This window comes from Odontesthes bonariensis, chromosome 23 (assembly GCF_027942865.1).
Source record: "Odontesthes bonariensis isolate fOdoBon6 chromosome 23, fOdoBon6.hap1, whole genome shotgun sequence".
Lineage (NCBI taxonomy): Eukaryota > Metazoa > Chordata > Actinopteri > Atheriniformes > Atherinopsidae > Odontesthes > Odontesthes bonariensis.
This window is the reverse complement of record NC_134528.1, coordinates 12,238,678-12,254,188: the sequence shown is the minus strand read 5'-3', so window position 1 is coordinate 12,254,188 and position 15,511 is coordinate 12,238,678. Positions and strand designations below refer to the sequence as shown.

At 39.6% G+C, this 15,511-nt stretch overlaps 1 protein-coding gene across 2 annotated transcripts in view; it reads left to right on the top strand.

Moving 5' to 3' along the window:
- The window catches only part of dock1 (dedicator of cytokinesis 1), a 189,502-nt gene that overhangs the window by 58,099 nt on the left and 115,892 nt on the right, over positions 1 to 15,511 (top strand). For both annotated transcript variants that reach the window (XM_075457886.1, XM_075457885.1), the window contains exons 20-25: positions 317 to 406; positions 1,305 to 1,405; positions 1,499 to 1,627; positions 3,230 to 3,338; positions 7,230 to 7,300; positions 10,606 to 10,712. In XM_075457886.1, the coding sequence (XP_075314001.1) occupies positions 317 to 406; positions 1,305 to 1,405; positions 1,499 to 1,627; positions 3,230 to 3,338; positions 7,230 to 7,300; positions 10,606 to 10,712 (607 nt within the window). The remainder of the gene's footprint in view (positions 1 to 316; positions 407 to 1,304; positions 1,406 to 1,498; positions 1,628 to 3,229; positions 3,339 to 7,229; positions 7,301 to 10,605; positions 10,713 to 15,511) is intronic.

Below are 15,511 nucleotides of genomic sequence, written 5' to 3'. Positions count from 1 at the left end.
AATTAAAAGAGTGTTTAAAGACTTTTGGTCGCGTATAACCATGTTTAAAAAAAATTTAGTACGTTGTCTAGGAGTAAAAGGATAAGGTCCTGTTCTGACTGAGTAGGTAAATGTTCACCAAGCAAATTATTTCCTAGCTTTCCTCTTGCTGCTGAGAAGCAGCACAAATTCTCTCAAAAATTCACACTCAGCTTTTCCAGTCAAGAGACATTTTGTGTCTTTGTCTGCCTCCAGTGACAATTAAATATCCATGTTTTCTTATTGCCATATCCTATTGTTAACCTGCCATGACAATATGCACATTATGTCATTCTAGTTTCTTCAAGACACCCTGGATGCTCTCTTCAACATTATGATGGAAAACTCGGACAGTGACACTTTTGATACATTGGTGTTTGATGCCTTGGTAAGTAAAGATCCCAGAGAGTCCTGTCAGTGGGAATGAACACTCGGACATATCTGCAGCAAATATTAGATGCTGAGAAATTTCGTGTGCTCTGATACTTCTTGGTGGACATCCCTGCACTACCTATAATGCAATTTGATGCAAGCCCAAACCGGTTCTATATGCACAGATCTGTTTTGTGCCAGAAGCTTCTGCTGAGAAGTTGAAGAGAGAACAATTTACTACTTCTTATCTAAAACTAATGAGAACTTTTCGTTGAATGCACTGTATGTATAAACAACACATACGTTGTCTCGCACTCTTATTTTCAAGAAAATAAATTCTTCTGATGCTGATGTATTTTTTTCTAATTAGATACTTATGATTTCTCTCTGCCCACCGGGTCAGCTCATTGTGCAGAGAGGAGTGCAGATACGCTGCATCTCGCGTCGGATTATTGCTGTATTGATCTGGGTGAATTTGTTGCGGCATGTACAATTTTCACGGACTGCGAGATCTAATTTTCCATCCAGGTATAGAAAGAAGATTATTTTACAAGAAGGCAAAGGAACTTGAAGTGATTAGAGAACTTTGTCAAGTCATTTGTGTCAAATTCCGGCTTTAATACTTGACAAAGTGTCGTGCAGAATCCTTTCTCTCATGCAATCGGCAAACATCAGGGGGTGCATCTCAAAAGAGCGATTTTCTCCACAGAGTAAGGAGGGAGAAATTGTCTTATTGGGTGTCCAAGATTATCTGCGGCCAGAGAATTGAGAGAAAATGGCTTTCTGCTCAAATGCAATCTTGTGTAATTTCCCAGTCTATTTCAGCATATTGAGTAAGACGGGTAGTATGTGGTGCTCTTCATTACGGGGCTCGTGGTTTACATTTTAATGAGCGTGTCTTTGTTTTCCGACAGGTGTTCATTATTGGACTTATAGCGGACAGAAAGTTCCAGCACTTTAACCCTGTCCTTGAGACCTACATTCGTAAGCATTTCAGTGCTACACTGGCATACACGTGAGTTCATCACTCTGTACATTCAGATCATTCAGGCTTGAAAAACAAATTAAATGCCACTTTGTGATTAGCACATTGTTGTTGCGTTTGTAGGAAGCTGACTAAAGTTCTGAAGAACTACGTGGACAATGCAGAGAGGTTGACTGAACAGTTGCTGGGGGCCATGAAGGCCCTGGAATACATCTTCAAGTTCATTGTGCGCTCCAGAGTCCTCTTTAACCAGTACGTATGACAGCATGCACTTCCATTAAGGGGTCGTTCATTTCTTAAAAGCTGGATTTCCAGCCTGGGTGCAGTTACTCTTTAAATACTTTATGGTTATCTTTACTTCTGTTCACACCTGATGTCGCATAGATGGCCCTCATACACCAGTCAGCCTTAATTCATGCGCCTTCTGTTTCTTTATCGCTGTAGAAAAATGTAATGACATGTAAAAGTAACTGATCCTTTGGTAATATCTATGGCTGCATTTCTAATTGGCTTTTGGGACGTTAAATGGATGATCATGTTGAGCTGTGGAATGAAGCCGCTGGTGGCTGATGTGCGGATGTGCGATTCTGGACTAATTGAGTGTGCAGAGTTTTGATTGGTTTTCTGCCCAATGTCTGGAGGACGCTCTGTCCTCTACCTCATATCTTACCACAGCTAGATGCTCTCTTCCAGAACTGCTCGTGTTCTAAATGTTGCACTTTCGAGTCCCGAGTTGAAATTCTTCCTGGTGTTAGCGTTTGGTTTGTTGGAGGCGTCTACATCAGCAGGGCTTTGGCTTTATTTTTTTTTTTTTCTCTAATGTGGGCTAGCGGAACATTTCTATGAAATTGGAAAGGAGCACCTTAATCACAGAGTTTACCCCACTGACACGAGGCTGTCCAGAGCTCACTGAGCTCCTCTGTGCTGCGGGTGAACAGCAGCTTTAGGTAATTGTTGTTGTGGGAACTCTGAGACGGATGCCTCTAATCCTATGATTTCTGTAAGCACTCAACAGTGACTATCCTATACCATGTAATGCCCGCATCCCTGTGAGATGTTCCCGACATCACAAAACCCACCTTTCTGGAAGAAGGAAAGTGAAATCTGATGCAGTTGCAGCAGTCTTACCAGTTAACCTCTCTTTGACCCGCCTCCCCTTTGCTTTAGTATGTGCATTTTGGAGCTATTCCAGTTCCTCTAACAAGCCACGTTTTTTTTTTATGACATTGCAGCAAGTGCAACGTGGCTCATTTCCAGTTAATAACCAGTTTGTGGAGATTTATGGGTTAAAACACATTTGCATTTTGGGTGGATTATGGTGGAAGCCTTGCTTTGTGGTCCCATACAATTAGAAAGTGAGGGAAGTGTTTTCTGCAGTTGCTGTGTGATCATTGGCTTCTGGTTGCTACTGGCTCCAAACTGCATTTTCTACAAATAACAAACTAGCAGAACAGACATTAGTTATTCTAAGAGATTTGAAAGTAAAGCCAATGAACCCCAGCGTGACATTTGCTTTTGCTTGCTTGTGTGGTATTCCAGGAGACTCATTAGCATAGATCATTAATTTTTCAGATTTGTGTTTCCACCTGACAACAGGCAGGTGCTTCAGGGTCTTGTCATGTTGTTTTAAATGCTAATCTGGCTGGCAACAAGAGTGATGTCTGTGGTTTTGATCCAAGAATATTGCGTTGATGGCACACCCAGGCCTTTATCCTCACTGTTTTTAATGATTTAAAAGGGAAGCGTCAAACTCTTGTCATTTCCAGTGCAGGTGGGGCTGTTTACTCAGGGATGAAACAAACAACAGCCTCACAATCATCTGCCAGAGTAACTGTCTACTTCATCTCCTCCCAGGCTCTATGAAAACAAAGGAGAGGCCGACTTCATGGAGTCCTTGAGGGACCTTTTCACATCCTTTAATGACATGATGAACAGCAATTCAGAGAACACTGGCATGGTGAAGGTAGGCTGATTATCTCACAAGTCACACTGTGTGCTATCGCTCAAACTCAGAGCCAAGAAAGGTCTGCTGCTGCATGAATAGTAAATAACTTCTGCTTTGTGAATAATAAATAACTGTGGTGTAATTTAGCTTTTGAAGACATATTCTTTGAGTAGAGAGATGCATGCGTCTTTTTAGATGATAACTACTGCATCAACTTATTAGACATTAATATCAGTGTTCCTTCTTATGGTCTCTGTGTCCTCTTGGTTCACCGTTTTATATGTTTTTCTGTGCAGATTTTCCAGGTCTTTACTCTCTTTTCACCTCTATGCTCACTTTAGTAAATGACTGGATTATCTTGGCTTTAAGTGTGGATGGCAAAGCTATAAGCCTTGGTCCAAATGAACCAAAATCCACTAAACAGAATCTAATATTAATATAAATTAAAATGATAATAAAAAAAAACTACCACATAATCCATTGTCAAAGCACCAGTTGCTTGACTTGAAAGTCGTGAGAATCTGATATGTGTAATATTTGTTCTTTCACAATGTGTGAGGACTTCTTTTCAAACAGACAGCTTGGGAGTCCTACCTGGCCTTGCACATGCTGAACCAATCACAACTGGATGTCTAAAGTTCTGTTCACACAGCTGCTGCACTGTAATTGTGTACAAAAAACACACAACATTTCCCTTTGGTAATTTGCTTAGACCTATTCCAGGGAGCTTAGCACCATATCAGTGTGCTCACAGAGAGATAGTCGGCATAATGGGATTATTTACAACAGTTTGTAAGAAGCAGCTCAGATGTGCATGAACTTTGGCTTTCTGTTCTGCCCCTGGACTTAAAGACAGGATGCTAATGCACACAAAGGTGAATCAGTCCTTTCTTTATATGGTAAAATGAAGAATGCCTTTATGGGGTGGGGCTGACCTTTAATATATCACCTGTTTTGTTGCTGTGACTGGCTCTGGGTCTATTCATTTGCATTTCCTGAACCATTATGGTGCGGGCCCGTTGATGATGGTCCTTTGAAAGTCTTAAATTAATTGAAAAGTTCTACATCTGCTTGTCTTTTTGTATTTGTCTGCCAAATTCAATCTGCTAGTAGTTGCACCCTTTGGGCAGTAATTTAAACTAAACATATGTACATATGCATGTGCCTAACTGAGCTTTCAAGATACAGATTGTTGCCATTTGTGTATTTAGACAGAGCCGAGAAAATCTGTTACTTCTCCAGTCTTCTTGCTAAGCTACAATAATCAAACCATACCTTGGCTGTAGCTCCTGCCACCAAAATTCATTAGGGTACAGACTGAATTGTGACAACTTCATCAGAAAGCAGAAAACTTTAACCCTCATACCTGATTTAAAACGCAACTTAATTTCTGAAAGGGGACATTTTTCTCCCCTTTTAAAACAACTTTAAAAACATCATATGTTAATATTTTTTCCCGCTTTCTTTTCCAGAAATCTTTTCTTCCACTTCAGTTCTGATCACAACTATCAAGTTTTCAATTATTTTCAAAAGATTCAAATTTTAAGCTTTTAGGTGCCAGTATTTTCAAAATATGGAATGCAAAGTGGAATTATTGAGTAGGGATAATTATGGTCTGGGATATGTCAATGATTAGCAACATTATATGCCATGTCTTTGTTTTTGTTTACTCTGATATTTCCTTATTCAAAAAAACAAGTCGGATCTAAATGATTAAAGTAGATCTGTTGAGTGGCAGTTCGTGTTTGATCTTTAACATGTTTGCCTTTTAGCCAGCTTCAGAAGGCCGGCTGAGTGAATTGTGTTAACTTGGATAAATTAGGTCACTGACTTCATTTAAAAAGGACACAAAAGTAGGCTTGAGATTTAAGATGTTTATTTTACAGCATTTGCATATGCAAAACTGATGAATGCATATTTTATAAAGAAAAAGCTAATCTCTCCAGTTGAGTGTCAGGACAATATTGAAAGATCAAGGCATTCAATTTAATTGAGCTTTATTGTGCAGCTGAAGCATTTCAGATCTTTCCTGCATCTTCACCTTCTTTGTGTTTATTGTGTGTATATTTCTGTTTTTTGTCTCTTTCTCTTTTGGTATGTGTTTTCTTCCTGTTTCACTTTGACCTTGCCTGTCCTGATGTTTGGGTCTTCTCTGATCTTCTGCTCTTTAGCTGCTCATGAAGGTATTTGCTCCTCTTACCGTTGAGCTTCATGTCTTTCGTGCGTTTTTCTGTCCTTCAATCCAAACTCAATGACCCCACACTGGAAAACAGACACACATGGATATGTGTTCCTTATGCTCTCTCACAGCCTCACCCCGCCCACACCTATGCTTTTAAAGATAACATAATCACAAAGTGCATGCACCTTGGAACACCTACAGTAGATCCCTGTGCACAGTCAACCATATGAGAAGCTCAGGAGTCAATTAGGAGTCAGTTGCTGTGTAATTGGGTGAGATATTAGCTTTACTGTCAGTAAATTAAAAACTGATCTTGAGGAACGGCCATGAAGCCGAGGATTTTTTTTTTTTTTCCCCTCCCCAAAATCTACTCCTGTGAAAACGATGTGACAGGTGCAAGCTAATGAGCAGTCACTTTCTACCTCTCTGAGAAAATACTAAATCTGATGAGCATCTGGACGGGCCTGCACATATGCATGCGGAAACTTTGATAAACACACACAAACAGATGTTTCTGGGGACTGTGAGGCACAAACAAGAGCAGAGGCTTGAGAAACATTTTTATTTTCACCCCTGACAAAACACCACTGAACAACAGGTGGTAGTTTAGTATTCTGTTGGGAACAAAGAGGGAAAAAACCATTTAAAATGCCTCTTCAGAAAAGAGTCTGAATCAATAACCGAAGCAAACTGGATCTATGCAATCCAATTCCAAGTCTTCTTAAAGCTTTCTGCCTGCAGAGAGAAAGATGAAGGTGTTAGATGCATATTAAAGCACTAAAAATATCTAATGAGATCAAAGTAGATTAAAGCCGAATTTCATTTGGGCGTCTTCTTGGGGAAAAAAAGCTATAGTCCTGACACGGTTTCCGTGTGAAGTTACTCTTCTCTGATCTGTGCAGAGATTTCACATCTTGACATGTACTGAAGTCGGTGTTTTCTCTCTTGTTAGTCCCATTTGAGCATCAGCAATTAATTGTGATAGGTCTTCAAACCTAACCTGTGCACAACAATCAGTAGGTGACGTCCAGTGTGCCGCATCTGTACGGCTAATCAACCTCTACAGGACAGGCTAATTTACACATTTGCTCCTTGGCTGACATTTAGCAGGAGTTTGTTGGAGACGAAAGCGTCAGATTGGTTAATCATAATCATTATTAATGAAAGCCTCTGCAATCAGTCACAGTGTGTATGCACTTGATGACTTTATTGTACTATTGATTGGCAAATGTAGATCTCCTTTAGCTGTTTCTCATCAATATATCATTTCCGAGAGATCTTCCATTGGTTCCACTTTATTTATAACATTTTAAATACAATGATTTAGGCCATAGAGACGCGAGTAGCCTTCACGGGAGTCAATGTTTTAGTGTGTGTCGTTAATTCCTCCCCCTTTAACTCTATTTTAAGGAGGAAGGGGACGCTTGAAATTAAAGGCGAGGTGGACACTGAAAAATGCAAAAGTTGTCACCAAACATATACTGGACCAGTCAACACGTATGCATTTTATAGATGCACCAAATTTTCATTGGTAATCCGTTTTATCAGCATAATCAAACTGCAAGACATGTACACACAGTTTCTACCTCGCTTCTGCAGTACTCTGTAATAATTCACGTGGCTTTGAGTAGCTTATTGCACATTAATAAACTACTAAGTGTCAGTGAATGCTAAATGACCTCAAGCCATGAATCTGATCTTGTCATTTTTTTTGTGTTCTTCTGGAGGGTGCTGCACTGAAGTATGTTCCCACCATTGTCAATGACGTCAAGCTGGTCTTTGATCCCAAGGAACTAAGGTAATCTTCTGCTCCATGTTATTATGCCATCTTTTTGTATTAGTTAACACCAGCAGTAGACTGTTGTATTCTGTGAGTATACAGTGGCATTACAGCAGTTCCTACAGCTGTGTGAACGGCTTATCTGAGTATTTGGGAGTTCTGAAGCTGGGGTTGTTAAAGAGCAGGGAACAATAGAAGAAAGGGGGGGGGGGGGGGGGTCGCTTTTGATTTATTTATTTATTTATTTTTTGTTAAATCGTCAATTTGACTTAGAATTTCACAGGAAGATTATGTTAAAACAAACCGGTGAGATGTTGTGCCTGCATAATTTTTTTTTACCTTTCTACCTTGGGCTGCTTTCATTAAGCAACTCTGCATTCACTAGCTGTACAGCGATGTCCTCTGCTTAAACATGCACGGGTTGCCTTGGAAACTCAGTGGCTGCTCCACTCAAGTGTTCATTTTAGTTAATGTTGGCTGTTGTGAATATCTTCAACTACGGTGTATTGCTTGTGACAATAATAGATGTTTTTATTAGGATTTTATTAGGCTTGTGAACTGATCTTTTTCATTCATGACAAAGTCAAGTGAGGTTGAAGATGGAACCTCAGCTAAAACTACTCTTTCCCTACTTTTGTAATATATATATATATATATATATTTTTTTTTACATCAAAGGAAGAGTTAACTACAATGTTCTGTGAAAAGTGGGAGAATAGAAAGCAGGATTTATAATTTGTTGGTAGGTTTTCTTGTTTAAGGAGTTTAATAATAGAATTAGCTAAATATTTTTCGTGATATTGCAAAATACAGTTTGACATAAGACAATCCATATATGTGATGACTGAGGTTGTTGATGGTCATTTAGTTGTGAAGTTGATGATAGATTATTTGACAGAATGCTGAAAGAACTGTTCCACTTTGGCTTGGTCAACATCCAGAGGTGAAACCCTGTGTTGCTGCCGAATATTTTGTCAAATATTCTAACATCAGCTGTTCTCTTGGCAGTCAACTTAATTGTTGGCACATATCATACTCCTAAAGGCTCGTTTGCATTCCCTTACAAATTCTGGAATTTTTTTTTTTTCTATCGATGGCTGATGTATATTGATTTTATATTGTATGTATATCTATGTATATGTATATCTTGTATTATGTATTTTGCTAGCTCTTTAACGACTTAATGTGAAGAGACAGCTTGACTCTGCACTGCCATCTGTTCAGCTGAAATATGCATCCATGTGCTGTTGAGAGTGCTGATATAATTGTAAACATTGGAGTTGTGCTGCTGCATCTTTCAGGGACCATTTGTCATAAAAAAAAAAAAAAATCTTTTTGCATTGTTGTTCCAAAGGAATTGTACATATATAAGATAATTTTCTGTCCAGTAATAATGAAGTGAGGTATTGCCAGATTGGAACTTCCTTGATGCTAGTTTAAAGGGAAATAACATAAAAGCATCGAATTCCAGGTGGAATTCTAAAAGCCGTGGTCAATATGACCTGTTAAGCTACTTGACTGAAGCCTTGGGGACGGGGGATGCTTCATCCCCGACCAGAACCTTTTCTCTTGACCGCAAGCCTCAGCTTTCCTGCATAATAAGCATGCGGCCTCTTTGAGGACAAAGCCAGTCAGCTTTATGTGTGTGCATTATGTGGATCTATCTGTCAGCATCAGAACTGTTGAATGTAGTTTGATCGTTTCCCTCTGAAATGGAGAAAATGTTTCAAGATTTATTTGAGGCAGAGGAGCAATATTCATCATCTGTAGTCTGTCAGTTATGGTTGTTCAGTTCCTTTGGCTCTGCTGACAACTCTTATTTTATTGACCGAATATAAAAGCTGGACATCATCTCCCGCTCCTATAAGTGAAACCAATTTGGAGTTATTTGTGGCGCATTGTTATTAATAACCACTTAGTGTTGACTCTGAAACATCTCCAGACCTGTGCTGCTGTTTTTACACCAAATTCTGGAGTAAGTCATTCACGTTATTTCCTACTGTCAATACTAGTGTGTTTATTCTGAGTGCTCTGGAAGCTACAGTGTAGACAGAACTGGTCTAGCTAGACCTACTCCCTGGGAGAAAAGCCTGACTGTAACTAAAACAATGTAACAGGGATGATATTACATTGTATCCTGGACCAGTTTCTAATACAGTGACTTTCTGAGACTAGTTGATTATCTTTGCTTGGACTTGGTATCAGCCCACACAGTGGGACTGAGAGTGAGCGGCTCTTTTTAGTCAGGTAAAAGTCAATCGGTCTTATTTATGTTTGTGTCCTTGTGAGTTGCTGCTGTCAGATTAGGAGCATTGACATGAGACATTACATTTGGTAAACACGTTTCAGTAAGGAAATAGTTAACCGTTTCCACTCTGGTAGCATTGAGTGCAGCGACTTTAAAATTTAGTTTTCATCCGGAGATTGTGTTCCAATGAGTTGTGGTCACAGCCTGAGCTAATAAATTGGACAAAGGGCTTGGATGCTGATCAAACAGTTTCCCTCTGCACTCAAAAGCCTGACGTTAGCCGATGTTGGTTGGTTTCTTGTCCAGTGTAAAAACGGCTAAAGTGGCTAAAGAAAAAAAGCTCAATGTTCCCTTCAAATTGTTATCATGCCATCAGTTGATTTAATTCCTTCTGACCAATGTGCTTTTATTCCTTCAGAAAATATTCAAATACTTAAGTATGTATCGGCTTACAAAGATCAGAATTTGGGGTGTGTGGGTTGGCTTGATTGACATGAATGGGAACCCATGAGAGTGACTAACAAGACTGTGGAGGGAGATGGGTCAGTAGGTTCATTCATTACTCTTGTTTTTTCTCTTTCCTCTGTAAAGTAGGCGCTACGTTCTCTACTGACAGTTTGGCTGGGTATGAATGTATTATTCATTTTTTGGTTAGCTTTATCTATGGCTTGCCTTTTGTTGAAAAAGACTAGAATGCACTAAAAGGATGCTGATTATCTGGTTTTCTTTTCAGTTAAGTAAATTCTTATTTTCTTAATGGTTTCCTATTTTGATGTTGAGTAGAATGTGCAGAGTGTTCCCCAATTACTGGTGTATTTTTTGCAGCGCTGGGCTTCTTGTTTTGAACAAATGTGGTCACCTCTGGCCAAAATGGCTACAGTAAAACCCCAGACATTTATATACAGTCTGTGTTCGCTATTATCTTGCATACTCGCCAACTGTAGCCAGAATATCCTCAAAGTACCTATGTGGGATGCATTTTGAATGATTGCTCATGTTGGGAGGCAGTCAGCCAGCCCAAGACGCTTGATCAGGTTGACCTTTTCTCTTTATTGTCGTCCTTCTGTCTCCATAGCAAGCTGTTCACAGAGTTCATTCTCAAGGTCCCTCTGGGTCGCCTGGTGAAACAGAAGCTGGACTGTCTGATTGACATTGTCCACAGCGATCTCTTTACTCATCACGGTGAGAGCACACCAACACACACACACATGCACAAATTGTACTTGCAGGTTTTCAGTGCATGCAACTGCACTCACGGTTCAGTAATATAAGCAATCACACACACCACCTGCCTCCCCTCGGCAGCTCTGTGTGAGGCCCCTGGAAAGGTCATTGGTGACACATAGTGGAAATCCTTCTTGTTCTTTAAAGGAGTTGGGCGCCCTTGCCGCGAATCCACCTGTACTTGTCTGGATCTGAAAATGGTGATCTTTAAATCTCACCCTCCCTCTCTCTCTTTCTAAAATGTTTTTCTTTTTTTTTTTATGGACTGACAGGTACTTCCTGTCCTGTCAGCCAAAAAGAACCGAACAGAATCATGAACAGTAACAATGCAGTGTAATAGGACATGTTGTAGAAATTTCAGATACAAAGAGTGTGGCGAGGAGACAGTTCATTAGCTGGCGGGGACAACACATTCCTCAAAGTAACCAACTAACGTGCAAGAAGCGGACAACAGTGATCTGGTGTCTGCTTTCGTCATCAGGTGCTCTGACCAGGGCATAATGGGAGCTTTGTCCTGTTCAGTAATATGTGATATTGGAAACAGCACAGTGTAAATGTCACTGCTTTTGAATGAATAATCCAGTGCTTTCATACTTTATAAAAATAAAAGTGGCCAGTCGGTGGTTTGGCCAGTTTAGTGAGTTGTTATTGAAGGGCAGTGCTCAGTGCGTGTTCCTCTTGTCATTACTATTGATCTGTCGCTATAATTGTGGACAGGCGAGCCTCCCCTGGTGTTGTGAATGGAGTGCTGATCGGCAGAAGGAGTTGCTGCTCTGATGTAGATACTGATTATCCTGTTGCTTAGGTCTCACAACGGCTTCTTCTTCCCGTGCTTTGAACATCTCCACTGGTCCTTTTTCTGCATATGCGTTTCCACCCTCTGCAAAAGCAGTGATGTAGAAGGCTTATTGTCAAGTACATTTCATCCATGCACATTCGTGTCAAGCAGAGCTCCACTCTGGAGATGCTTTGTTTAATATTATAACCACCTTCATGAGAAAATTAATTAGTCGACCAGACAGTTTTTGAGGTGGTCTAATCAGCTGTAGTAAGTGCATGTGCTCTGGGATTTTATTGTTGTTGCTTCCTGATCCCCTGGTGGTCCCTAAAAAGGCCCCCCTGTCACCCAGCCACCCATGTACTGCAATGCTCAGCTATAGGCTCAGCTGTTACCATGGTGCCTATTAGCAGTTTCCATATACTCAGTTACCATGCTCTGCATGTGTTTGCTGAGGGCCTTTTTTTCTCTTCCTCTGGCTGCACAGTAATGTGTATAAAATGTGGCGATTACAGACGCTGATTGACTTAATTTTTAGAATTAACAACAAAATTTGGAAACAAGGCAACAATTCTTCATACATTTATAATCTGCACATGTATGAAATTAAAATTCTGTGTTGGAACTGGCATGCAAGTCCCTGCTGCAAGTTGAAACCTCATGATTTCAGAAAACATTTCAGATTGTTGCTCTTTTTGGGGCCATAAAATGTGTCACTGTTGATGCAAAAAGGAGAGTGGGACTTGCAGATGAACTCGGTGGAAGAGAAAAAATATGTCAACTGAATCTGTGTGAATGGGAGAAGTTACTGTAGCAGCTAAAATCTGTTTGCCCCGGAAGTTTGAGGAGAGTGCTCATGGCCTCGCTTGATAGTTCCACACTGCTTGTGCCGCTCCTACCTTGCTTCCAGACTGTGCACATGCAACGGTGTGTGTGTTTATACTGCTAAATGCCCCTGTGTGTGTGTGTGTGTGTGTTTGTGTTTAGCTACCTGAGTTTATTTTGAGCTTTGAGGAGGCGCAAAGAGAATGAGGGTGGAAGCCCTGTAAAAACAAGTCATTAAATACTCCCAAACAATCTTTAACGCCCTCAAATGAGAGATTTGCGTTTTTGTTCAGTCTCTTTAAAATTGTGAGGCACAGACACACACAGATGTATAAAAGCGCATATCCCGCTTAAGCCGTTTCAGGCGGATAGCTTGGCATTATACTCAAGAACACAACAAAAATATTTCGGTGCCGACACGGTTGCCACTTTGTGTCAGGACCAGAGAACGTGTAGCAAGGTGAACTCTTAACATCCATGACATTTCTATTCAGTTGAAGAAAAATTGATAATTTATTTAGTTTCTAAAGGCTTTGTTGAGCAGCTGAGCACCGAGAGTCGACTCTGAAATGATTTTCAAGGCTTTTTAGTTTGTTTGTTTGTTTGTTTGTTTGTTTGTTGTTGTTGTTGCTGTGTACAGGATTCTGTCCAAAATCCTAAAAAAACTTCTGAAACTTTATGCAGAAGTAACATAGTTATATTAAGAGGGGCGAGGGGTATTTTCAGTACGTCAACAGGGGTATTCTCAGTATGTCTATTGGGGTATTCTCAGTATGTCTATAGGGGTATTCTCAGTATGCCTATAGGGGTATTCTCAGTATGTCTATAGGGGTATTCTCAGTATGTCTATAGGGGTATTCTCAGTATGTCTCTTGGGGTATTCTCAGTATGTCTATAGGGGTATTCTCAGTATGCCTATAGGGGTATTCTCAGTATGTCTATAGGGGTATTCTCAGTATGTCTATAGGGGTATTCTCAGTATGTCTCTTGGGGTATTCTCAGTATGCCTATAGGGGTATTCTCAGTATGTCTATAGGGGTATTCTCAGTATGTCTATAGGGGTATTCTCAGTATGTCTCTTGGGGTATTCTCAGTATGTCTCTTGGGGTATTCTCAGTATGTCTATTGGGGTATTCTCAGTATGCCTATAGGGGTATTCTCAGTATGCCTATAGGGGTATTCTCAGTATGCCTATAGGGATGCCTGCTGAAAGGCCACAAATTTTGAATTGGAGTGAAATAACAGGGATAGGTGTTTGTTACTTTCTAATGATTTCCTTGGAAGATCACAACGGCAAAAGAAAAAACACAAGGACATTAACCAAAACGGAAAAGGTAGGTACCCTCGGGCGACATGAATCGTCACTGATTGGACTGGTGGTGGTCCGTGCTTTAAACCGGAAAGACTATGGGTTACATGTTTTCAAAATATAAGCGCCGCTAGTGACAGCGCACACGCTGCTATTAAAGAATATTTTGATGCGAATATCCTGTCTTACATGCTGCTTTATCTTTCGATGTTAACAAAACAATCTCAAAAGATATTGACAAGATGTTATTAAACTTTATATGTAGGAACAAAAATCACTATATTAAAAAATCTGTTATAATGAACTCCTATGATAATGGCTGCCTTAACGTTTTAGACTTTTACACTTTAAACAATACTTTCAAAATAAATTGGTTTAAACAATTTATCAAGAACCCATCTTCAGTTTGGAACTTCATACCAGTATTGTTCCATATGTAGTATCTGTGTGGGGAAAAAATATTTTTGTAGATCAATGACCAAGAAAGAAGCATCTGTTTATGAAAGTAGGATAGTTTTGAGGGGATTTTTTCAACCTTATAATTTCAAAGTAAAAAGAAATGTAGGCCTCCTTATTTAGAGAAAATAAAATTTGGTATGAAGTTCCAACCTCAACCACTGGCAGAGAGGAATTTTGTAGTTGATGCATCTCATTTCTCAGTCCCTGAGATACAAACAATTACATTTCTGATTTTCCCAGAGTCTGCATTTCCTACATTTCCAATTATGTCCCAATACATTCTTTTTCCCTTAGTATGGTCTCTGTGTAGAGATTCGACTTTCGGCTAATTCCATAAGTAATGAAAGCAATAAGAAATGTCTTCGGAATTGATACATTCGCTGCAATCGGAGATATGGATTTTTGTTTTTCTGGCACTTTGGGATACAAATATCAATGATTTTTATCATCTTCATCTTGAAACAATTCTATACTTCTCAGTTTGACATGCAGTTCCTTTAGTAAGGGTTTAGAGGATGTAAAACAATGACTGGAATTCATGTTGAGATCCCCCATAGTTCATTCTTTTCATCAAGGACTCAGCCTACTGTTTATCATTTGGCCTTGAGCAGTGCTAAGAATCCCCAAAGCTTTATATGTGTGTGTGTTTGCTGAGTGATGACGTTCATATTGTATTTTGTCCCAGCTTATTGGGTTCTTAAAACAGTCATTTTATCTGGTGCTTGTATTGATCTGAGATCAGATCTGTCGCTGGGTGGCCATTTCACTGGATGCTTCTCCACATCATCATTATAAAGGTTTTTATTTGACGATTACCATTTTTCTTGCATTATGCTGCAGCGTCAGAGATGATCTCCCTCAGTCTTTTTCTTTTATTCTATCACTTGGCAACAGCTGTTGTGTTTTCAGTCTTTCCATTTGTTCAGCTGTGTATCTGTACATGTGACTCTGCTGTCAGAAAACCTGGTGCATGTGAAAAATGATGGAAAAAAATAGTTTTTCGTTTGCCCCTGTCCCACCAATTTTTGATGCATTCATTTTTCAAAATGGCAATTCTCATTCCCAGCAGTTAATGACATTGTCTTTGTGCTATTATGGCTCAATAACCTTTTGAAATGACTCTGAAATTGTTGCATTCTGTTTATAACTTCGGTCTTATGTTGTCAATGGTGATCGCTGTCATTTTGTCTTTCACAATTAGATTTATTGAAGTTGCTTAATACTCTCTTTTTGCCATTTCTTTTACTTGTCTTCCCTGTATATACTGTATTTTACTGTGTTGGTCTTGACAGAAATTTCTGCAGTATAAACTGCATTTTGATAGATTAGCATAAGTATGAAATGATAAGGTGGGTGCTCTATTTTTCTTGTCATTTTTTAAATTTT